Consider the following 25,903-nt stretch of genomic DNA (forward strand, 5'->3'; position numbering starts at 1 on the left):
GGATGGTGCATTAGGCATAACACTGGGGTTCTTAACTACCCAGGAACAGCCAGGGTATCTCTTTGTAGTCCTCTACCCTTACTTATCAGCAGGTATTTTATATGAAATTTTGCAACACCTCCCACTAATGGAACAGGATTTTCCACCTTTTGGCTCTTGGTTTTCCCATGTGGTTTGTTTATGCACCAGAATGAGGCAGAGATGAGTGTGCATAGACTTTCAGAGCCTTGCACTTCTTTCTTATTCTGTCCTGCTTCTGCCACCTGCAGGAAAAGAGCACACCTCGCAGGCAGAGTAGGCCCAGCCCTAGTTGGCCCAGGGATAATCAGCAAATAGTCAGGCATGCTTGATTTCTAAGGGACTTGGGCCTCAGGTAGCCTGCAGTGTTGAGAGCTAAATCAACTCAATGTTTTGCTGGCATATCTATCGCTGAACCTAGCAATTAATTTTCTGTGCAATATCACAGGTGCCATTTCCATCAAGACTGTAAATGAAACCTACGTAGCCTGGAGGATGAGGTCAGGTCAGTGTGAGGAAGATAAACCTGTGTCCTGGGAGTTTTGAAGCTGAAGAGGGGTACAAGGTCTCAGGTGTACATCTGTATCCAAGAAATTAACCGCCCTCGCTTGGTGGGGAGAGGCAACAGAAGTATGGTGAAATGTGAAGGCTTACCCTGCAGGAACTCTTGGCCTCCCAGGTTCAAGGCCATCTGGTGGCTCTCCTGGTCATATGTCACCCCAGCACATGTAGCATTGGCCTGAGAATCAGAGGCATCCCTCCAGTCATTGATGTGGCAAAGCAGCACGTCAGGAGAACTGAGAAGTCCGCAGATGGTGGGCCCTGTCAAAGAGAAGAGGCCAGTGAGGGGGAGCCACCACAGCCCTGCACAGCTCTCCTTTGCTCTGAGAGCCCGGACTCTGCCTGAGGATGGGACAGTGACACTGGGGTACTGCTTTCAAATTAGAGGTCCTCCCATGTAGCAGTGATATTACTACACAGGGAGAGTTGTGGAAACACTCAGCTTCTGGCACCAGCTGTGGACTTTGTCATGTTGTCATATGAGGGTTGAGACAGTATTGGGGCATCCATGTTCACAAGGAGCACACAGAAGAAGCTGGTGTAGAGCCAGGTTCAAAAGCCACTGACCTCATTAGATTCCCTCATTTCATGGAGTGGGAGACACAGACACTACAAAAGGAGAAGTGATATTTTTTTGTTAGTGTCTGAGCAATAGTGAAATGGTGGAGGTGGGAGGTACCCCACTGAGGAGCAGGTTGGGCTGGCTATAGAACCCCTGGGCAGGCTGGGAACAGTAAGAATGTGGGAGCCCAAAAGAAGTCTGAGCACCATGGTTAGGGGGAGAGAAAAAGTGAGCAAGAGAGCAAGGGGGAGATGATGAAACAGGGAAGAAGGGGGAGGGAGAGGGAGAAATAGTAACAGAGTTAATCCAGAGACTGGTGTCCTTGACCCTGACTCCCAGGTCAAAAATGATACAGCTTCCTCCACTGGCACTATGTGTTCCTGTGACAGGGAAGGTTACTTGCTGATCACACCCTCCAGGTTCAGTGACACTTACATGAACCTTAGGGCAGGCGAGTCCCCTTAAATCCCTCTTCCCAGTAGCCCTCACTGCAATGCAAGCTTGGAGCCTCATGAGTTGTCACTAACTGCTCCCTATAGAAAATACAGTCATTCATTGGGAGCTGGAGGTAGGCAGCCAGAGGAGGCCAGAGGCAGCTGGCAGCTTTCACGCAGTGTGTTGAGGAGGGGTGAGGGAAAGGAGGGATTTCAAAGAAAACTGAAGGCTTTTGCAGGATGTGGTAGAGGGTGTAGCAGGATTCTGTACCAGACCTCAGCAGATCCAGCCAAAGCCACCTAAATTAAAACTCCCAACCGCCCACTGTACCCGATGAGTCTGGAAGGACAGCCAGATGTTTTTGAGGCATTTCACAAGGGCATTGCATGTGAGGGTGGGAGTGGGGGTAAGATGCTGGGCTCAGGGTAATTCCCAGATCACTAGTCAGACTTGGAGAGAACAGCAAGCAGGCTGCCAACCACAGTGTGGTGGAAAAAAAGGGGATTGGAAGGCTCACTCCTCCATGGAACAAAATGATCCTTCGTATATGATACTAGGGAAATGAAGTCAGTGTTTCCACATGGAAGGATCACGTGGTCCGGTGAGTAACACAGCATCTGGAGAAATCGTGGCACCCACAGAAGATACGTTTATTTCAAGGAGGCATCCTGGCTCTGAAGGCAGACTGTCTAAACATGAGTATGCAGAAAGACATGTGTCGATGCCCACGTGAGGGACAGTTAATGATTTGCCCACCCAAACAGGAACCCACATTGTATAATCATAGGGCTGAAACCAGAAGCATGTCTAGGAACCAAGTTGTTCCAACCATCTTTTCAACAAAACAGTCTCATTCTGGGGCTGAGGACATTGCTCCATTCGTAGAGCGCTTGCTTTGCATACATATAGCCCAATTTCAATCCCTAATGCCATATAAGCCTGGTGTGATGGAGCATGCCTATAATAACAGCACTGAAGACATGGAAAGAGGAGGGTCACAAGTTCAAAGTCATCCTTGGGTACATAGTAAATTCTAACTTGGGATAAGAAAGTCAGCATCAACTAAAACAACAACAAAACCCAACTACTTTGATTCCTACCGCTGCTGACCACAGTGAGCTCAGCTGGGCATCTTCCAATGGTTGTTTTCTTGAGCTGTCAGCAGCATAAGGGACTGTCAAGGCTCCCATGCGTGTACTCTTCTCCCTTGTTTGATTACCTTTAGAAGTCCTGGGTCGCTTTCTCCCTGCCAAGTGACTCTACCTGTCTTTCAGATATTCTCTGGGGTCTTACACACTCCTTACCTCGCTCATCGCTCATCACCTTCTATCTCCCCAGAATTCTCACCTACACTCAAACCTTCTTTTATTTTTCTAAAAAAAATAAGACATGGTCTAACATACCCTAGCAGCCCTCTAACTAAATGCTTTGAACTTCTGATCTTCCTTCCTCTACCTCCTTCCTGTAGGATTGCAGGTGTATACCTCCAAACATGGCTTTATGTGGTGCTGGAGATGGATCTCAGAGAGATGTACCTATACGGCAAGCATTCTAACAACTGAGCTACCTCCACAGCCCTAGTCCCACAAGTTCTGATGCTACCAGGCACTGGCTGCTGCTCCACTGGTTTCTGTCTTCTCTCCACTCTGCCCCTCTGCGCCCTGGGGCTGTGCATCCAAAGTGAGCCATGTTTCATAAGTGTCTCAAAGGTGCTTTAGACTTAGTGTACTCAGATGGACTCCCCAGCTCCCTACTCTCCCCCCGGTGTCATGCAATAGACACTCCAGTGTCTCTGCCATGCATTACTTTACTACGAGCAGACTCCCACCGTGTAAGCCAGCCACACACCTCTCTCTTTCCCACTACTCATACCCAGAGTGCCTTTGAATTTGTCTCCTTTTCCTCATCCTGCTGCCACCATCCTGTCCTGGGCCACCTGCTTTCCTGCATAGCTTCTCACTTTCTTGACCCCTCCGCACTGAAGTCAGCCTCATCTCTCACTTTTCTACACTCTAGCCAGAGCACTGGCTTCAAATGCATGTATGGCCATGACCCTGGTCCACACCACTCCATCACCACAGAAAGCCAGGTTTGGAGGTACACACCTGTAATCCTATTGCTAAGGAGGTGGAGAAAGGAAGATCAGGAGTTCAAGGTCATTACATTAGAAGGCTGCCTAGCATATATTAGACCCTGTTTTAGTTTAGTTTAGTTTAGTTTAGTTTTTTAATAAAAGAAGGTTTCAGTCATGGTTAAAAAAAATAAAATAAAAGTTTCCAGGTATTGTTAAGATTAAAACATTTGTTAGTGTACCTGGAAAAAAAATGAATGAAATCTCTTCCTTCCTTCTCCTTATTAATCCAAGGCCACCTCCTGCTTGTTCTCCCTGCTGCAGGGATAACAGCTAACTCAAAATTTCTTCTCTTCATCACTCCCTGGCTTTCAATAGCCTTCCTCTTCTGTCCAGAACTATCATGCCTCTTCACACCACCAAGTTAAAATCTACCCTCTGCCTTGAGACCTGAGGAAATCTTCATTTCTCAAACCACTTACTATAGGTTTTCAAAGTAGTATTAACTTTCTTTTGGGGTCTAGTAATTATCAATTATCTTTTTCTCTCTCGATAATTTCATCGGGGAGAAAAGGAAGGGAGGCAGGAAAAGAGAATGCGAGCTCTGTTCCAGGCATCCGGTCATGCTGGCATGTTTTACTAAGAACCCAAATTTCTGTTAGTAGTCTCCAAAATAGATGGGGTCTCCCAGCCTCTAGCTCAGCAATAGTTGCTCTAACACTACCCTGGTTTTCTTATCAAATCTTAGTGCTGTTCACCCCACAGAGCCTGGACCAACTTCTGCTTTCCCAGTGAATCCCTATAATGTCACCCTGTCTCACACCAAAACTCCAAGGTCCCCTCCTAACCATGAGGCCACACTACTAAGTGCCTGGGCTTATTTCTGTAATATGAAGAGATACCCACTGTTGAAGGACCATTGAGAATGGCCAAAGGGCACAGATACCCTGGCTGGTTATCATTATATTCATCAGGAGCAGAGGAGTGAGCTAAGGCAGTTAGACCAAATGTGACCTTGCCAGGTTTCTCAGCTAACAGTAAGATATTAGGAAGGATATATCTTGGGTCAAATACCACCTTGTCCCTTCAGAAGCTATATACCGAGCAAATATTTTCAATTCCTAGGGCTGCTTCTTCTTGTCTGTTCTTGTTTGTGAAATTGAAGACAACTATGAAGAACAAACCAGTATAATTACATGAAGTAATGGCACAATCTATGACTTGGGAAAGAGGGTAGTTTTACCCCTGACTTTGTGTGTGACTATGACCTTTGATTTTGCCATTGTAGCATTGTGCTTGCAAATTCCAGTGCCAGGCTCTGTGGTTTCTGAGACTTCAAATGCCCATATCCTGTTGACCATACCTCCTTTGACTTGTGTGAGGATGAAGCCATCACAGCAGGAGTCACGGTCACAGGCAAGTAGACAGAAGAGGTGTACATCTGTCAGACTGGCTCCCGAGGCTGAGAACACTACAGGGCTATACAACCCGGAGAGTGCATTTTGAAAACCAGTTGGTTTGAAGCTCTTCTGACCAGCTGCAGTGAATTCATGGCCTAGGTAAAGACAGAAGAAATGCTGAAAAGACCTCAAAAACCTATGGAGGTAAGCAGAACTCCCTGATCTCAATGGAGTCTTCTGAGTTTGCTCCATGTGTGCTGGGGACAGTGTTCGGGTCCAAACAGGAGTCTCTCTGAGCATGCAACCTCTATACTTTCCTGTGAATGAGGAGGATGTGACTGACAGACAGGGACCTTAAATCCATTTACCTGGACTACATCCATCATACCTGTGAGTATCTAAGCTCACCTAGAAAACTGCATGTGTGTTCTTTCGACTATTCTCATGTTACAATGCCCCAAATTCATAGACACTGTACCCTACACCATCTCTTCTCATGCTAATTGCTTCATGTATGTAATGTAGATAAGCTTGAACATGTGGAAGATATACCGTCATTCAGAAGTCTACAATAGATGCTATTTCCCCCCATCTTGTTTCATTGAACAATCAACAAAGGAACTTAGAATAGACAAGCATCTACAGAGCTCAGTGGTCTAACCTCTTCCTTTCTGTCTGTCTTAGGATCTGCCTTTCAAAACCACTGTCATGCAAACCTTCACTAGGTGACCTGCCTTTGACCCTATCACTCAGCCTTTGCTGACATCTGCTTTTCAAGCCACTTCCTACATTGTCCACAACAGCTGTTTCTTAGGAAATCAGCTCACCCTTTTCTGTCATTAGACAAGAAGGTTTATCAGGGTCACATTGTCTCTGCTAGCCCTCTGGTTAAAAGTGGCTTCCCTGGGGTTTTCTTGTTCCTAATTCTAGCTCCCCTTAGAGCACGAATTTATAGACAAGTTGTGTGTGTGTGTGTGTAAAAGTGTAGTGTTATTCTTGAGTTCATGTAATTCTGGGGAGATAACCTTAGTCGGTGATGTGAATTGGTTTCCCTGGTCTACAACAGATAGAGGCAGAAGAGACTCAAAGCCCATGATTTCATTGCCCTGACTTCCATTAGCCCAATGGTGGTTCAGACCTGCACTGACTCTCGTTCCTCGAGACACTGCAGAGGCTCATGGTATGACCTCAGATTTTGATGGTCCCAAGGGCCGACCCTGAAGGCTCTCTGCTGCACAAGTGCCTGGGTCTCCCAGGCCTCTGCTTTCTTACCTACTCACAAGCCTGAGACCCTTTCACCTCATGGATGTGGAACAGCATACTAAACAGCTAGGCAATGCTAGCAGCACTAGCTTATGTCCAACAGATGTTTCACACACTCCAAAATGCTAGAGTCTCTTGTCTCCAAGAATGGACCCACTCAGCCCCATCTACCTGCTCTGCCATGGAAAGCAGCTACCAGCCCTGCAGTAGAGCCCAGTTTCCATTTAAGGAGCCATCCCAGTTTGTCACAGGACTTGCCATTCTTTCCCTGCATCTCACTCACTTCCTGCTTGGGCCTTTAGAAGAGGTCTCAGTCCCCCTCCCTGTATTTTAGCTATGTGAGAAAGATGTCCGTGCAGTAGCTCCTAGGTATGTGCATCAGCCAAATGTCACTATCTGAACACTGATTTCACTGGGTCAGAGTTACACTGCCACAGCAATTTGAATGCACCGTAATACTGTGTGACTGTCATTTTCATTACGTAGGCTCTCAGACTGTAATTCGACTGGGCAGTGCTTTCTGGTGGCAAGGCCACAGTCAAGGCTGACTTGGATGTCCTTCAGTTCCACAGAGGACTCTGAAATTGCCATGCAGTAGGCTCCTTCCCATGCTTTGAGTATCACTTGTACTGCCACCTCTTCTGGGGTTCCCTCCGAGATTGCTAAAGTGGCTCATGTTCACTTTTGTCCCATCCCTCCTCTTCATTTTAATCTGAGCACTTCACGCTCTGCAAAATGCTGCCTTTCGTCACTGAATTCGTGCCTCTGTCACTCAGTGTTCTGTTCACAGTGTCAGCCATAAGGCCACTAATGCCCTTACAAGCTCTGTGATGCCTGGTGAGGGGTTAAGGACATGCCAAGGATGTGTGTCCTACATGGCTGTCATGTTCTCAACACTGGAAAAGGTCACAATGATCATAGTTGGAGGAAGTTTCACCTGGTAGGTAGCTGGATGCCCAGATCTTATCTTTCAGTTAGGGGGCTGGGCTAACCCATCACATAGGAGCTTCCCAGCATTGGTTTCCTATGATGCTAAGGCTCACATGGTCCTCTCACAGGTTGTAGGCCCACAGATCTCAGCTGGGCAAAAGCAGGTGGTGCTAGACATCATAGAAAGCTGAGAGTCTCTGTCTCATTTTTTCGCTTTTGTTCCATCATACAACTGGTTTAGGGTGAAGGGTAGAACTGGACATGAGTACCCTTAGACACTGAGGACTGTTTAGAAACTATGTTCTTTCCCACTGTGATATATTATTATTATTATGTTAGAGAAAGGACTGAGCTAAAGTAGAGGTGAGACATAGTCTGATCAGCAACGGAAAAAAACACAGGAAGCTGAGTCCAGCCACCTTTCCCTTCCAGTACAGTGGGAAACACATCTTGGCTTTAAACAGACAGAAGGCAAAATAAAGCAGCAAGCCAATTTCTGCCCTTGGTTTAGTTTGGCAGAAGCAAGGTTCTCACTTTCCCTTTCAATCCAAATATAAACTTCCAGGAGACAGGAGGAGGCACAAGACAACAGACATTTAAATGCTATTGTATTTTTAAGTGTGATAAAAGGCTAAATTATAGTTTTCAAGGGACATTTTTAGATGGGGTTACTTTATTTATTTTGGCTTTTATTTTTAGAAAGTAACTCCTAAGCGTTGTTATTCTTAAAAGTAGATGGTAGGAACAATTGAACACTGAAGTCATAGCAGCCTTGGCTGTAGATTAGAGAAATACAACACCAGGAGACTCAGGCAGCCCACTCCTCCCTAACACACACATGCACACGTACACACACAGCTTCATTGTAACTGGGACGTGAGGGATCAACTACTCTACTTGTCTACTTGTCCTTGCAGAGGTTGAAGGATGCTGCAGGATCAACTGAGTCTGTGGCCTGGCATGTAACCCCAGTTGTTTCCATCTCAAGGCTGAAGCTGCAGCTTCCAGCTGCATGTGTCTAGAGCTACAAGCCTCAGAGAACACCACCTCATTCCTTCTCGCTCTGCTTCATTCCAACCCTCACACCCCTGGTCCTGCCTCCATTAGCTAACTTCTGGTCCTTGACCAACAGAGAACTTCATAAGAAGAAAGTAATTGTAGAAATTCTCACTCTTCTAGTACTTGGTGGGTAACAGGAGCTAGCTCTTTCTACCTTCTTGATACCTAGATTGATACAGGACCCATGTTTCGCTGGTATGAACATTAAAGGACACAATATCTTGGAAGATTCCAGAGCTCAAAAAGCTGGCACTGTGGTGGTCAGTCCATGTGGCTGCCTCCAAAGCAGAAATAAAACACAGAAGTCAGAAATCCTGCCCCTCAGAACCACTGGAAAGCTTACAGCTCAGAGAATGAGGACAGTGGAAGAAACCACAGGACAAAGAACCTAGCTGCACATTGCTGGCACCTCACTGACCCTGTAGATGACAAGCAGGATGCAGGCAAGACAAGGCAGAGTCTGTACCTCAGGAGACTGGAGAGATTTGCTGCTCATCCCCACATACATACAGGAACCCAGACTGTCTTCCTGCTATTCCCTGTGTTACTTTGAGAGGCCCCTACCCAGCTCTTCAGGAACTTATAGAAACACTGTTAAAGGGCTAGCAAAATGGTTCAGTATGTAAAGACTCCTGCTGGCAGGGCTGACAACCTGAATGTGATCTCTAGAACCCATATTGTAGAAGAAGAGGAATTGCTCAAGTTTGTTGACCTACACATGCATGGTGTGCTGTATGTGTGCCAACTCATACATATACATAGATAGATGATAGATAGATACTAGATAGATAGATGATAGATTACATAGATAGTAGATAGATAGATAGACAGACAAACAGATGTTTGTTTTGTTTTTATTTTTAAGACACACAGGGTATTACAGAGAGTCTGTGTTTCTAAGGCCTTCCTTCAAATTTCCATAAGGCAAAAGAAGGGGTACGTGGGAGAGTGAGATGTGTAATACATAGTAGACTATGTCATGCTACTGCAATGATCTCAGTCCGTGGATGGTTATTAAGAGCTTTATATCCCCGCCTCCCCTCCCATCCAAACCCACACATTCCAGTCTCTCATTAGAAAATAAACAGGCTTCTAAGGGATAATAATAAAATAAAGTATATTACATCATGTGGTAAAAGTATTTTTTCAATAAAAGAAAAAACAAAACAACATCAACAAAAGAAATACCAGATCCATTAGCAAACATTAAAAAAAAAAAACAACCTTGAGATCATGGCCTAACTCATATACAGCCTCAAAATCTGCCATCTCACATGCACAGTTCCACCTGAGAAGGTGCCATGAGCATAGAGATGGAAGAGAAAGCCCTTTCAGGTCTAGATGGGGGTGAGGGATAGTCTGGTGGTGACATTCAGGAAAAAGAGAGAAGACAAAGGAGTTAGAAGGTGTGGGAGGCATAGCTGCAGGGAGCTAAGCCAGGACCTGCTGGAATGTCAAGTGGAAGCAGGGTCAAGGTCTTGGTATGCATGGCACATAGGCCATGAACATAAGCACATGGCACATAGGCCAAGCTGGCTGGGGTGCATGTCTGTACCACGTCTGTGCTTCCATAGGCTCCTTGGTTCCTGCAGTATGAGGTGTGCAGCCCCAGCAGACTGGGATAAAAACCAGAACTTATGGCTCAAATTAATGTTATGTAGAAATCCTTTTTGCAGCTGTCAGGAGGACACTATCTATCTGTGTGTTGAGCCTGTCCTAGGTGGGATCATGCATAGAGTGAGATGAGGGGCCAGTGTCCTTCCCACAGATGCATCATGCCGAAACCTCTCCGAACACAAGCAAAGGAAGCCCCAGTGTCACCAACCTACCTTTCTTCACATAAACAGCCAGAGAATCCGTGCCATTGTTTCTCACTTTCACCTGGCACCTAAGGCTTCTGAGGTTGGTTGCCTTTGAGTTACCCTCAGCATCTTGTTCCTGGAAGTGGAAAAAAATGCCCCCATTATCATCCAATATTTCCCATAGTTTGAAGCAAAACGACACACATTTACCAAACTCTGACCACAGTTATCGAGGGGCTGCAAGGAAAACTAGTGAGGACTCCTGGTTCTAAACCTTTCTGGTCCATTAGTAGGGCACACACGTGAGTAGCAAGCTCCCATCAATGGCAATGGCAGCTGCACGTAAACGCGCATCTGGAGAAGAATTTCCACAGGGGTGACAGTAATTAATTCTATGGAGAAACAGGACCTACGAGAGCTTCTCAGAGAAACTAATTGAAGACCAAAACTTCTTTCCAGTGAGAAGGGGAGCCACCAGAAAGGGGAGGAGAGAAGAGGGAAGAGGGAGGAGGGAGAAGGGGAGAAGTCAGCCCAGGGCAGGCCTCCCAGGTCTTCTGTCCACAGGCAGGTTCTGAAGCTTGAAAAGATGAGCCAGACATCCAGAGCATCTGCCATTCTTGGTCACTTTGGCTCTCTTTTCTGATTTGCTTTCTACTGGTGAGTGAGTAGGTGGAGCAAAGTAGGTGAGGGACACTGGCCCCTCACCTCACTCTATGCATACTCATCCACGGTTTGCATCTGATATTTTTCCCCTCCCCAAGGTTGCCAGCCACGGGTTTTCCATGAGAGCTTTTTAGTGATGGGCTACCTGAAGGCACTGGCTCTTCAAGCTTTCCTTACAGAAAAGACAAAGGCCTGAGGAGGGAAGGAAGGGCCATGGAGAGCATTAAGAAAAGGGGGATGTAAAGACCTGAAAGGGATGGAGATCGAGACCCAGAGCAGTTGTACACTGACTGGGAAGGAGCCATAAGATGCCAGGTAGATGGCTAGACTTGGCTCCCGAATCTGAAGAGTTGGAGCTAAAGAGCTGAAGATGCTGAAAGAGCTACTGGGAAGGGGATCCTACCCTAAGGTGGACCAATCAGATGTAATTAACATTCAAGCCCCACCCAAGCCTTAAGACTGCACCTAAGGCTCTGGGAGGAACCTGGATGTTTTTTCCACGAAGGACTTCCTATAGAACTTCCTGCTAGCCTGGTTAGAGACTGGAGGATGGGATATAGCATCAACACAAGAGATATCCATCACGGTAATGTGCATAGCGGAGATTGCCCTGTGATCTTCCTGGAAACCTTCTTCCATCCTCACAACCTCCCGTGATGAGGGGATGTGATCATTTGTTACTGTGTGGGTAATCTGAAGGACCTGAGGGCTAAGAAGCAGAAAACAAGTGGGGAGGGACTGAGGTTTGAGTTTGAGTCCTGACAGCATTCCATTTACATCTGACAAGCTGCTGAAACTCTGGGGCAGCCCACTCCATGCACCTGGCAGGGCCTCACCCATGAACACTGGGACACGTGTGCACAGAGCACAGGCACATGCAGTGCCCAGTGCTGGTGGTGTCATAAAACTACCCTGCACCTGGGAGTCCTAAACTGCAAGCCCTTGAAATGGGTGGCATACAACCACACTGTGGTGTGGAGACCACACTAAAAAGATGCAGATATGCGGGACTCATGAGGAGGCCGGGGAAGGAAAGAGAATTCATTATGTCAACACACACACAAACTGCAAGAGGCTTACAACAGATAGACTTTTTCTAAGGGGACCCAGAAGAATCTACATGGACATAGAAGAAGACTTGTAAGATCAGGCATCTAGGCCATTGGGACCTGGGGCTTCATTTTGCCTGGGTGCTCTTCAACTCTAATGCAATGGTACCAGCTAAAATTTCCTATCTTCCATCAGTTCTCACTTGTGGGAATAGCAGGTAGTTCTGATGAATGTCTAACCTTTCTTTATTTTCAAAGCATAATCACACTCGACTTCTACAATGGAAGCAATGGTTGTGTTCAGAACTCAGGGATCAGATGGCACTTATGGCTCTGGACAATAAGCCCTTAGCATGCGAAGGCAAGCTGCCGGATGAGGTGAGCAGTGGCAGAGGACAAGGGTACTCCACACTGAGGCACTGCCCTGATTATAAGATGTTACACTATTCCTGCTGTCTCTTCCTTAGTCCCTCTGGCCGGGCACAGCCGCAGTGCCCACATTCATCTGATTGCCTTCACAGGAGCACCAGAGGGTGTCTAACACAGGGGGAAAGGAGGACAGCTGCCTGTGGCTGTCTCAGCTCACCTGATCAGAAGTCACACAGGCAAAGTTGTCGCTTGTCCAAGAATAAAAGTCACAGGAAACCTCTGACCCCATTGTGGACACCGAAAGGAAGCTGCAGGCCTCATCATCTGCGCAATCTGCAAACACCACAGCAGAATCACCTGTGTGCTCTCAGGTGATCTGGAGGGTGGGACAGACCCACCGCCTGCCCTTACCCTCCTTACCCTCATCGTGCACACATCTCCACTCTCCAAACACACACACACACACACACACACACACACACTCACAGTCACACACATACACACACTCACACATTCTGACACATTCACACCCAAACACATACCCAATCATGCTTACAGACTCACACCCATACAAACACACTCATATACACACACACTTATAGATACACACAGGCATACACAAACACATTCATAGCATAGCTCTTCTTCCACATGGTCTCATATGACATGGGCACTAAAAAGCAAATATTGTCTTTCAACTAACACATGGCCCATGGTTCCCATTGGAACTCAAGGAAAATGGCTCACATTAGCTCACATGCCCCCAGCCCCGAAGGACTCCTGCTCTTCAGCCAAATTAACTTGATTTTTACTGCAAGCAAGACCCGACTTCAGACTCAGCAACGGTAAAGTTAGGCAATGATCGTTCTGGATCAGTATCAGGACAATCTGGTTAATTTGCGCTGAACTAGCCCCAGCAATGCTGCCATACCCCAAGCACACATTGTCCCGGTTATAGGGAAAATTCACTTCTTCCTCTTCTTCCCCACCCTCCTGTTCCATTCTCTATGGTTCATGGCTTCCTTACAACTTTCTTTTCTCACATCAGTGGTACGAATCCTTCTCACTGTCTTTCATGTTCCTTTCTCTTATTGGCCATCTGACCATCTTCAACAGGACTTTGATGCTTGTTATGGGAATAATTGTGCCTTTTGCTCCTGTGTTCAAGCCCTAAAAACCACTACATAAAAATACGACTATAATTTATTTAGAGTTAGGGTCTATACAGCAGTAATTAAATAATGTGAAGTGAGGTCATGATGTACATCCTAACAGAAAGAAGAGATCAGGACACTGATATTCATAGGAATCTGTGTAACAAAGCAGGAAGATGGCCATTGAGAAACTGAGGACAGATGAAGGCTGCCAATCCCTTGCTTTCAGGGTTCCAGTCTCTAGAAACAGGGAAATAAGTTTCCTAGTTGAAGATATACAAACTCCACCAATCTGTAGATCCTGCCTGCTGCGGAGTGGGATAGCCTGCTCTCATTTTTCTATAAGACACTGTCTTGCCAGACCCAGACCATTCTGACATGGTTTTCTCACTCTAACTTCTGTCTATTGTTGCTCCCTTGCCTTAGGCACTGAATTTCACCTGCTTAGATAAAGGATCTCCTGGTGCCAGCAAAGGGCCTTGTGCTTTCTGCTAACCTCACTCCATACAGTTCTACACCTTATTTTCATCCCTGCATCCTTCTTTTTCTTTCTAAACCACACTGTGTTACAGAGGGTGATGACACATGTGTAATGCCCTCTGCACGGACAGGTCACCCTCATAGGTACACACTAAGTCTGTTGTCCTGGGGCTGCTTCCTCATGTCTGTCCAAGTTTCCCCTTGTCCCTGTCCACCCAGCTACCACATATACCATTTATTCTACAGATGCGTTAGTTAAGCTCCTACTTCTTGCCTTGTGTTGTGATTGCAACAACACAAGGAAGAGCATAGGCTTAGCCTAGACAGAGACATTATCCAAAGCAAATCCTTATTCAGAGTGCCATTAAAAGACAAATGTGGGCATTTTTGGAGACTTTAACATCTGCTAGCTTGGGCATTTAAGATTTGTCACTTGCTACTAGGAGGAGGGGCTAGGGAGAATGAGGGAGGAAAGGTGGGACTTGGAGGAGATGAGAGAGGGGCTACAATCGGGATACAGAATGAATAAATTGTAAAAAATAAAAAATAATAAAAAGGAAATAAAATCAATGCAAGGGGAAAAAATTGTCACTTGCTAACTCGATGTCACTAAACAAACTGCTCACATTCCCAATGCCTTCCTCTCATCTGCATCTTAGCATCACTATGACTGTGGAATTGCTAGGTGACATCTGGAGAGGAGTGCTTGATGTGAAGGAGTTGCTACTCTTCCTCGGTAGAGAGACTACATGGGTGCCTGGTAATCGACAAGTGGCTAGGTTTCCAACCTTAGCACAGTTCTTGGTGGTTAGTAGATATGAACAAACTGCAGAGAAGTTAGGAACTGCACAAACATTCAATAAATCATGTTGCCTATAATGTTTCTGACTAATTAAAATTTTCAACAGCTTGAATAGTGGAGTTTGCCCTGTCTCTCCATATGTGCATTTCTTCATGCCGCTTACCTGCCAAGCACTGCACCAGTGGGGACTCAGCACCGGGGACTCTGGACTTCACTATCACGGGAGAAATGGCATCAAAGATCACCTTCGATTTTGGAGCTTTCTCAAACTTCTGCATCACTGGAAATAAAGCAGGCCTCTGAGATCCAAGCCTGAAGTGTGTTTTAAGACATTTGCATGTGACTATCAGGTCAGGCTAGAAAGTCCTGTTAAGACCAAGATGTCACTGGACCCATCCTCACCCTGGGTCACATGACTATCTCACATGGAGCAATTGCTATTGAAGGGAGCTCCAGCCTCACGGCCAGCACTTATCAGCATAACTCACTCCTTGTGTCTTTTGTTTCCTACCTTTTTCTCAGGAAGTAAAAGGAAGATCTAACATTATATTGGACCTTTCAACATTTCTTTTCTTAGTTAACTATTTTTCTTTTCTATCTAAGCGTCTCTTTCCCTGTCTTTGAATGCTAATTATATTGCATAATGATTACAATGAGAATATACTCCCCCTAAAACAATCTGGATTCTTTCTGAAGCGAGGTAATAAGCTATTTTTAAAAGAGAGATCAAATATGTGCATACTAGTTTTTGCAAATTTGGAGATGTGTCACGTGGCTCCTGCATTTTTCAGACAGTATTTACTTAAGTGATGGGATGTCATCTGTTTCTCTAGCTACCGTCAACACACTTGAGGTCCATTTGGTGGGACTCACAGAGCCACCTGCTCATGGAACTAGACAAGTGACGAGGAAACACAAAAGATAAATTTCCACAGCTTTAAGGCTTGGAACACATTTTTCACAAAGGGTAGAAACAAGAGGGTGACAGTCAGGGAAAGAGACCCGTTTTCCAAACCACAAAAGCTACTGTGGGCCTATACTGTATGTCTCTATCAAAACACAAAAGTTATTTATAAACCCTTTAGCACACTCAATCATCATTACAAACCTGGATGTAGGTTCTCATTATCATATACACCCAATCCATTATAAGTGAGTCTTGTAATCTACATTGGATTGCCCAGGTCAATACATCCATGTTTTTAATGAGGAAGCAGAAAAAATGTAAATAGATGATACATCAAGTAGCATTTTCTCAGCTTTCATATGCAAAACATAAGAATGCTGAAGTACAGGAACAACATTCCTTAAGCTTTCTGATACTTTGATGTAGAAAAGTAGGCTGTGGAACTGTCATCTAGGCAAACAAAAGGCGGGGATGAGAAATGGAAAAGCAGAGGATGGGAGGATTTGCTTGTTCATAATAGTTGTATGAAAGCTTTCAAAAATTAAGAAATAATGCATTTTCTAAGTTTACAAAGTGACCTATCTACACCGTTTGCTGAAGTTTGCTGAAGCCTGGTGCATGAGCTCAGCCCATACTCAGCCTTGCTCTGCATAATCCCCCTCTCTTTCTACTTTTCCATTCCTTCTTACTTTGTTGGAACTCTAAAAGTGCCAGTCTACCAAATAATATGATGGAGTCCTTCCAGTGTCACTCAGGCTGGGCTGATATGGACTACATGTTCATATTCTAGATTAAGCTACACTTTATACATCTTTCCTAAAACAAAGCTTACTCAAAGTGCAATACATTTATCTCTCTGCTTAGAGACTGTAGGAAGGGTCCTGGCGGTGAAGATCTTCATGGTTCTAAGGTTGCTATGAAGAAGTTCATTGCCAGCAGAGCAGAGGGGCAAGTGAAAATTAGTTTGGGGATTCATATGTTATGCTGGTATATATTTTATGTATAAATGAAGAGTTTTATGCATCTCCTGTGGTTGTTAGCCCTGCCCATAAGAAGAGGAATTGGGGGGAAAAAAGATTTCTGGATTGGTGAGATGGCTCATCCTGATTACCCGATTATGTCCTTCAATTCCTGAGCCCATTTGATGGAAGGATGAGAACTAATTCTCTCACCTACACATGTCTATGTGTGTGCACTGGGGAATCACATGACTCTGAATAGAAGCATGGATCAGTAAACTAGGAAGCACAGGGTTTAGGGAGTGAGGCACAACCAAAATTCAATCCAGTTATGTTGTGTGCCAGGTTTAGGTTAGCGATAACAGGTCACCATTCCCTGTTACTGGGTCCTAAGCTAAAATATTGGAGAAAATAATCTCTACCCTCAGGACATTACAAGTATGATGTGGAAGTATGATGTGGTGAATATGTAAAATCCTGGCACAGGGTAAGCTCACAAATGCCAACCCTCTTCTTGCACAGTTAGGATGTCTGGACAGCAGGACTCACCCCAATCCCAGCTGGTCCAGTGGGAAAGAAAAGCAAGCCACAGGGCCTCAAGTAAAGGGAGAAGGTATGTAAAGAAAGCTGACTTCTAAGAACCAAAGGGGGGACAGCATAAAGGACCTTGGTAATTTTTTTCACACACACCCATTGTTCCTGTGTCTCTTCATGAGCAGAGGAGGAGCAGAGGCAACAGCTTCTGAATTCTGTCTGCCTGGAGTATCTGTCACCTCTGCTGGATACAGTCAGCTAATGTATTTGGTACCCCGCTTGGAAACTGCCGAGGGTGAGTGAGTATCCAGGACTACACCAACAACAAGGGAGACTTTAGGGGCTAATCCACTCTGACACCACACCCTTCTATTCTGCTCTGCAAACTCATCGCACCTTGGGTGGGAGGATATGGTGGCATGCATGGGACCACCTCATCCACTACCTCACTGAGGACCTCAGGTAGTGCTTGGTGAGTATTTGTTGATGTTATGAGATGATGTTGATTCTCACAATATGCTAGAAAACAGACTAGGGATACTGTTGATAAGAGAGGTTGGGCAACTCATCCCAAGTCATCCCGTAAGGAAATAATAGAATAAGGATGGATGCCCAATAGTTCTTCAGCATCCATCTGAGAGAGAAATGCTACCCAGACACAGAGAGGCAAGCTGCCTACAAAAGAAGAGGTGTCAGCAGGTCAGCTTTCTTGAAAATTTGTCTCCCTGTCTTGATAAATTACTCAGGTATAATGTTCATATGATTCCTGAAGCTCAATTTTTTTTGAAGCTCATTTTTAAATGATTCAACAACAACAAAAAAGAAAGCACAAAATATTAACAGGCCTAAATGAAGGAAATCTTTTCATTTTACTATTCCTCCAACTTCTGTGTCGGTTAACTGCTTTTGGAATAGAGAAGGAGATAAATGATATCTCTGTGTAATCCCTTTCTGTAGGCCATGATGGCCCTGATCCCAGCAACCACAGAGAATGGAACAACCAGTACATACCCAGACACTGAGATTCTGAGAGTCCAGCCTCTGTCTGTAACCACATTAGCCTCTGCCCCTCGCTGTCCACGCAGAAGGCTTCCCCACTGTCCCTGTCACTCTGGTGGGCTTGATACTGCCCATCCTGGTCACACTGTAGGCCGGCCTCATTCCTCTGACATTCAGTGACACCTGGAACAACAGATGGACACAGCAATGAGAAACAGGACTCTGTGGTCCCCTGCTTCTCTTCCAACTTCCAGGACCCTTGGACTCTGGTGATGCCAGAACCACATGGGTAACCCAGACATTCTAGCAGAAATGTTTTAGTGTGCCCATCCTCAGCAAAGAATACCTCCAAGACTCAATGCCCAATCCACAACAGCTTTCATAGAGACTCTGAGGCCATATTTTGGAATCTAATCTTCAGTGTGATAGTAGTAGGAGGTGGGACCTTAGGCAAGGGAGTATGTTATGAGGGTGGTGCCCTCGGATGTGGGATTAGTGCCCTTACAAAAGAGGACAAAGGAACTGGCTTGCACCTTCTGCCATATAAAGATACTTAGAAAGCCACCAGCTATGGTATTTTCAGTAGATACTTAACCTGCTGGCAACTTGATCTTGGGCTTCTTGACTTCAGAACAGTGAGAAACAAAGTTCTGTTGCCTAGAAAAGATCCTCAGCTTATAGCAGTTTGAAGTAGCTCTAGACCCCTGACTTGGTCTTGTCCAGTGCTACAGTTTTTCCTGGAGCTGACACCTCTCCTTCACAGAGTTAAGCTTGGTCTGTGTTTCTATTTCCATGTGAATATGTGCTTAGTGACTGCTTGCATCCAATTTGAGGAAAGCTCCGTGAAGGAAGGGCCTGCATCCCGTTGCAATGCCCAGTGTCTAAAATGTACACTTCTCTTCAGCACCCATGAATGTAAGCATGAAGTGGATCCAAGGATAAACACTGCTCTGTCCCTGTGTTCAAGTTACAGCTTCTTCCTGGAAGTCCTTTTTGTACCTGGCCTGTAGTCTAGAGATCAGTTCACTAACACTGCTTTAGATTCAGTAGGATGAATGAGGAATGTTCATGACAGAGTCTAGCCCATTACAGCTGCACAGAAATGTCCTCATGGTACCACAAGTTGTGTGTGTATGTGTGTGTGTGTGTGTGTGTGTGTTTACACTTTAAATATTCCCCCTCTCCTTGCCATGGGCTTGATAGTGTATCTGCCCTGAACCATGTGCTAAATCTCTAGTCTTTCATGTGACAGAACTTGAGGGTAGGACCTTTGAGATGCAGTTATGGGAAAATGAGGCCAGGAGTGTGGAATAAGATGAAATTAATTTCTGTCTTTAAGCCAGGGGGGTTGCTGGAGGGTTCAGTCTCTGTTTATTCAGTACACAAAGGCCTTATGAAATAAGCAGCTAGAGGAACCTGACCTTGACACCCCTATTCTTCCTGTCCCATATCTGTACCTCTAACCTCCTACTCTGCCATGTTGACACACTGATCCCACATCATGAAAACTACAAAAAATAAAAACAATGCCTATCACTCTAACCACCCTGCATGAGGTGATATACCAGAAATGTGACACTATTGATCTGTCTCATAAAGGACAGGCTGACACTCTGAGAAGGACAGATGCTTGATTTCAGCCACTATGGTAGCAAAGGGAGACAGGGACCAAGTTAGCTCTGGTTGATACAAGCTTCGACCTTGGTCCTTCTTCTCCCTCCATTTCTATCTTGTTTCCCACACAATGGGGACAGCACACGGCACATGCCCTTTTAAGAAAGTCTGTGGCACAGGGATGGCATGCCAGATCACCTTTACCATGAGAGAGAGTCAGTGTTTAAGTGGATTTGGTACTCTGACGTCAAGGAAACTGCGTGCTGAGAAGTTTCGTTCTAGGGAATGGCAAGCATCTACTTACAAAATCCCTCTTATTTTGAATCTGTAAGAATTACCATCCTATTAGCATGTCCCTTCTTTCCAAGAAAACCTCCCTTATCAAAGAAGGTGACTTTTTCTCCTTTGACCATTTTTTTTAAAATTCTGGAGTCTGGGCACAGTTGCACACACTGGTAATTCCAGCCCTCAGGAAGGCAGAGGCAGGCAGATCACTGTGAGTTCAAGGACAGCCTGGTCTACGATTAAGTCCAGGACAGCAAGGCCTACAAAGGGAAATCCTGTCTCAGAAAAAAAATCTAGAAATGATTCACATTGTAAACAATAAGAATTTTCTTCATGTTGGCATGATTTCAGACTCACATAAAAAGATGGATCATAAAGCATGGGTCCTTTCCAGTGCAAAGCCAAGAACACCTGGGTTCAGTAGTCAGATAACGTGAAATCTTCTGACACATGGGAAAACCAAGTACATGGGCTCTTGGCAAGCACAGGATCAGAAAACAACAACAACAACAACAACAACAAAAAAAAAAACTGAACATGAGTTCCAGAGTGGCTATGAGTCTGGATGGAAAATTCTCTTACTTCTGTATCTGATAAGGCTGATTTAAAAAAAAAAATCATAAGTTTTAGAATCAGGCAAGAGTAAGCTCAAAGTCAGGCTGAGTTAGCTACAAAACTTGGCTAAGTAATCGCACTTATCTGAGCACTCATTTTATTTGTAAAAAGTGGGCCATTCTATCTACTTGGGAGAAGAGTTGGGATGATTGAATGAGACTTTACAGGAAACATGTCTGGCCTGGAGCCTGGCAGGAGACTGGTATTCACAGATGGCCTTTGATTACCCAGTGGTTCTCAAGAGTAGAAAAGTTTGTGCCTCCTCCACCACCACCCAAGTGATATTTGTTAATTCTTGTAGTCAAGTTTGGTTGCCACAACTTGAGAGAGATAGGCTGCTGTGTCATCTAGCAGATGTGGGATACAGATGCTATTCCACTTCTTACCACTGTGGGATAGTTTCTAGGGTGAAGAGAGATCTGACCCCAGGAATCCCAGATGCTGATGCTGACAGCTGGGCTGCGTCCCACTGTTTGGGAGCACTTCTCCTTCAGAGTGGCCCAAGAAGAACTTACATTGAGTTTCGCTGAAAGCTCCAGTGATGGTGGTTGTTCTGCCTCTGGGGCATGGGATGCAGGCAGAGCTGCCTGCCTGTTCTTGGTAGGTACCAGCAGGACAAGGAGTGCATCGCCCATTCTGAGAGAAGCTTCCTTCGGGGCACTTCACTAGGGGCACAAACACAGATGTCATCAGAGTGAGAATTTGTTTTATGACCACAGGTAGGGCTTGTAGTATGTATAGAACTGTAAAATCAGCCTAGGATTTCAGTGGTGCAATTAATGAGAAGCAGGTGGCTTCATGCTGAAAAGCAAAGGAGCCAGCTCTGAAGATGGCAGTTGGGGCCTTTTCTCCAGAAGTTGAGAACTTACATGAGGTGTGGAAATTCAAACAAGACTTCCGATGTAGGTCAAATGAAGTAGGAGACAAGCCAGGAGCACATTAGAGAGAAACAGCCTCAGGAAAACTAACACTAGAGGCTCAAGTGATAAACAGGGACCAAGCATTGCACAGTGCAAACAGCAAGCACAAAGCCCCTAAGGCACAATGGCAAAAGAAAGGCAAAATCAAGGCAGCTGGGAACCAGAGTGGAGATGGCTTAGCAGGAGATGAATCTGGAGGCAATGGGATGTCCAAAAATCGCTTCCCAAATGGTGTGATGGAGAGTGGAAAATACAGGCAGATCGGGTGATATACCACTTCTTGCATAGTTTTTGGGGTCCTATGAGTTTATGTCAGAAACAACTCCTGTCCCCCTTACTAGGGAACCCACTTGTATACTGAGCTACCATGGGCTATGTCTGAGCAGGGGTTGTAGGTTATATCCATGCATGGTCTAAAGGTGGTTTTTGCTTCCAGGTCTGTTGGTTTCTGATTGGCACAGAAAGCCCCAATTCTGTGGCTAAGCGCTCTCATCAATTTTTCATCTTGGATGCTGGTGTCTTACTGTTACATTGCTCATCCTTTGGTACTCATTGCTTTCTGCCACTCTAACATCTTCAAATCCTCCTCGTTTCTCTTCTCCAATATGTCATAGTGAGGAACCCAGAATCCCAACTGGAAAGATACATATTCCATAAGGCATTAAAGCTAGAGCTCTTAGGAGATCCGTTGGAATCGGCCACCCTGACTTTGATGGCTTGGAGAAACATGGAGGATCTTTTACCTTTTCCTCCTTGTTCAGGGTTGTATGCCCAGTAACTTTCAAATAACTTCAAAAACTGAGTTTTACCCCACAAAATGTCTAAAAGTCTTTCCCACCATTGGAGCCCTCAGTATGTGCCTGGCACTCGGCTGTACATGTTCTGTGCATTCATGTCTTACCACTAAGCATTAATATCTATTCCCATCTCACAGATGAGAAGGCTGGGCCTGGACTTGCTACAGTGCTTAGCCATCAGTTGCTACAGTACTCTTCTAGAAGAGGGGAGGGTGAAATTATGACACCTGATAGGCACAGTGCCAGTTGTTTTCATGTGTTGTGTAACAGCCCTCAAAAAGGACATCTTCACTGACTTGGCAGTAAGTCAAAAAAGTAGGCACAAAAGTGTGGTGGTATAGGGTGAGATGGAGCCAATGTCCTAGGAGTTACTGTCTGCATGCATACTTCCTATCTCTGAGTAAATCAGAAACTCAGCCACATCTTGGGAACTGTGTAGTACTTTCCAGTCCACCCTAGCAGCGACATCCCTCTCTGTACAGAGTTTCATTACTTGTATGAGTCAGGTTGATAATGATTGGGACAAGTTTTTTTTTTCTTTTTTCAAATAAGTGCCTCTGAATTCATGGCTAAAGGAAGCAAAACCTTCCTGGCCCATGCAAGTGGCTTGGCCGTCTTTACCTTGAGTCCTGATAAAGACAGGAAAGTGAGACCTGAGGGAGATACCATCAAACCACAGTCCCCTGCCAATTTGAGAAGTGTGCAGGCTCCTTCCCCACTGTGACTGTCGCTGATGTAAAGAGTTTTTCCATCTAAAGGGCACTTTGTAGGTCATGAGGCAGAGCCTTGATGATCATGGTCCTTTCCTCAGCAAGTGGCTCCTCAGAGACCAGGAAGTGTGCCACCACCCTGCATGTTCACTTTCACCTTCAGCTGTGCCCCTCCACCAGCCAGAATCACTGAAAGCTGTAACCACCGCCCTGCACTACAATAGTTGCATCGTTTGAGTCTGGAGGCTTTCAAGTTTCAAAGTTTCAAGGCTTTGAGTCATGTTCTTCCTGCCAACTTTCCTTAGAGCCCCAGCAATGACAGACATACTTTTACAGAGAGGGGAAGTATCTTTAAGAGATATCATGGTCCTTCAACTTCTAAGAAGTTCAGACAAGCTCTGTTATGTCTTTCTGGTCCTGTCACTCTCCCCTCAGAATTCTTCTGGAGTGTTCTTCTGGTGGTCCAGACTTCTTGACTATCCTTTCCTGTATCCTATGGCTCACATCCTGCCATTCCCCACAGACTCCATTCTGTTACAGAAACCATGACATTGTCTCACAAGGCCAAGGGCTTTTAGACTCGTTGCATTTTTACTATCCCATCTAGTTTCTGCAGTAGTCTTCATTTTGGTACCCCTAACACATAAATACTCTCTGTCTGTCTTTCTCTGTCTATCTCTGTCTCTCTCTTTCTCTCTTTCTTTCTCTCTCTTCCTCTCTCCTTCCTTACATCTCCCATCTGTCTATTGCAGCAGCAATTCCTGCTCATTTTTCCAGACCCACCCAGCACCTGCTGCCTTACCATCCCTTTCTGGCTGCCTTAAAGGGCACTTTACATCACAGTCCTCTGGTCCAGTCATGTGTGGTGCCATGCAAATATTTGCTGCTCTGCACTTGTGCTATGTGGTTTTCACATAAATAGATTTTTAAAGCTTAGGTGGGTGGATGACAGATGGACAAAAGGGGGAAAGGGAGGAAAGAAGAAAGGGAAAAGCCACAACATAGCACTTTTTAAAAAAGGTCAATAGGGACCTAGTTTCATTATAAGAAGTTGTAGTGAGAAAAAAATTTATAGTAGATAAGTGGAAATTAATGGCAAACATAAGAAAAACAGAAAATCTTGACAGTCTCCCTGTAATCCCTTCTAATGGAGGCTGTTAGCAGGGAGTTCCACAGGAGCCATAAGATGTATGGAGACAGGAGAGTGAATGCACATATCCTGATGACACTTCAAGCCAAGCCTCTTCTCTCTGTTCTCCCTAGCAGCACCAGTTCCCAAGGTAATCATAATCATGTCCACACAGGGAGGGATGTTCCTCCTGGCACAAGCCACTGCACTGCCTTACGTATCTGTCCTCAGAGATGACAGAAAAAAAACTTGCTTCATCTCCACAGGACAGTGCTCTACCTTGTAGCTCCACAGCTGTGTTCCCAATGTATTTTAGAAGGAGAAGAGCCAAGAGTGAGAAGCCTGATTCCTGGAGAGTATGATTTCACTGGCACTCCCTTTTTTGAGAAGGAAGAAGTGTGGTGCACAGGGTGGAGTCAAAGTTCTGGAAGCAGATAGAGCTGAGGTCACATGTCATGTTGCACTGCCAGCTAAGAACAGGAGCATTCACTGAGAGTTGGTCACAGCATAGAGGTATGCTTTGCATCAAGGAGTTCAGGATTTTCAGGGGAGGACAGGTGACCTCTTTGGTCCCTGGGAAGAGAAGGTGCTGGGACCAGGACTCAAGCACAGGCACATCTGATTCTAAAGAGCGCTGTGCTGTTCTAAGTGTGTATAGAGCTTTATGCCTCACCTCACTCACAGGATAGGATGGGGAACACCCAGCTCTAAAGAAATGCCAGCAAGATCCTACACATAAGAAACTCCCCCAGGGGTTCTCAGACAGAATCACAGATACTGCAGAAAAACCAAATCTTTCTGTGCTGCCTTTGTGAACACATTCCGGACCTTTCTGCCGAAGAGAGTTGAAAGGCTGGGTGGTAGGTGGTAGGACTGTAGTGAGAAGTTAAGACACAGCAGTTGAAAAGGACAATGTAGACAGATGGAGCTGAACCGAAGCTGCCCAACTGCAAGGCATAAACCAAACGTAGCTAACCTTCTGCTTGAGCACATCCAGGTTTATTAGAATCAAATCACATTTTACACCCTACAGTGTCTGAGTTAAACTACCGACACCAAAGTATACAGCCCAGAAAGCCACAAGTTCTGTCCATCTGGGTCTTTACATAAAAGGGTTGTAAGAAAGCATAGGGCAAAACCTGACCTTAGACATCCTCCACCCTCAGGTATCATTCTGTATGTTTCAAGAGGGCTTTCTGAAGCCCTTTTCATCGTGATGCCAGGTCCCCACATGATCGACACAGGCTTTTTCCTCTAGGCAAAGCAAACCCATCTAACCCCCGATCTCCTGGTGAGAGTTGCTATTGACCAAGCACCTTATAGGAAACTTGTGATTGGATTCTCAGCTTCCCCTTTACTTCCTGTGTATTATAATACGAACACAGTGTCCATGCATATATGTATATATAAACACCATACACCAACCTGATGGTGTTTATCCAGGGAGCTCAAGACACTTCATATTCAAGTCTGAGAGCACAGTGGCTGGCATGTGTGACATGCCCTCTCTGTGACCCAGTTCCCCTCACCTAGCAGATGTCACCATCCAGTCTTCTTCCCCCTTCTTGTCCTCCTGTCTGGGCAGCTTCAAGAAGATGGAGAAACAGAATGTGTGTGTGAGTGTGTGTCTATGTGTGTGTTTTCTGTCCCAAGAGGAGCTAATATTCCTCATTCATTGACACTGGTTTTGATGACTTCAAGCCCCTCTTAGCAGGTAGCCTGCCCAAGCTGCACAAGCCCATTTAACAAAGCCTCCATCTCTTGGTCTGTCTGTTGGGGAAAGGCTCTGCCACCAGGGGTTTCTGTAAAATAAATA

The 25,903-nt window shown here is 45.4% G+C and overlaps 1 protein-coding gene across 1 annotated transcript in view; it reads right to left on the bottom strand.

Annotated features, from left to right (window-relative positions):
• Tg (thyroglobulin) overlaps positions 1-25,903 on the bottom strand; it is a 186,370-nt gene that overhangs the window by 129,275 nt on the left and 31,192 nt on the right. The window contains exons 21-28 of the mRNA XM_060389330.1: positions 21,047-21,196; positions 18,030-18,200; positions 14,782-14,898; positions 12,400-12,515; positions 10,125-10,237; positions 6,935-6,948; positions 5,011-5,184; positions 673-840 (exon numbers count right to left, since the gene is read on the bottom strand). Of these exons, the coding sequence (XP_060245313.1) occupies positions 673-840; positions 5,011-5,184; positions 6,935-6,948; positions 10,125-10,237; positions 12,400-12,515; positions 14,782-14,898; positions 18,030-18,200; positions 21,047-21,196 (1,023 nt within the window). The remainder of the gene's footprint in view (positions 1-672; positions 841-5,010; positions 5,185-6,934; positions 6,949-10,124; positions 10,238-12,399; positions 12,516-14,781; positions 14,899-18,029; positions 18,201-21,046; positions 21,197-25,903) is intronic.

The sequence above is a fragment of the Meriones unguiculatus genome, chromosome 8 (genome assembly GCF_030254825.1).
Source record: "Meriones unguiculatus strain TT.TT164.6M chromosome 8, Bangor_MerUng_6.1, whole genome shotgun sequence".
Lineage (NCBI taxonomy): Eukaryota > Metazoa > Chordata > Mammalia > Rodentia > Muridae > Meriones > Meriones unguiculatus.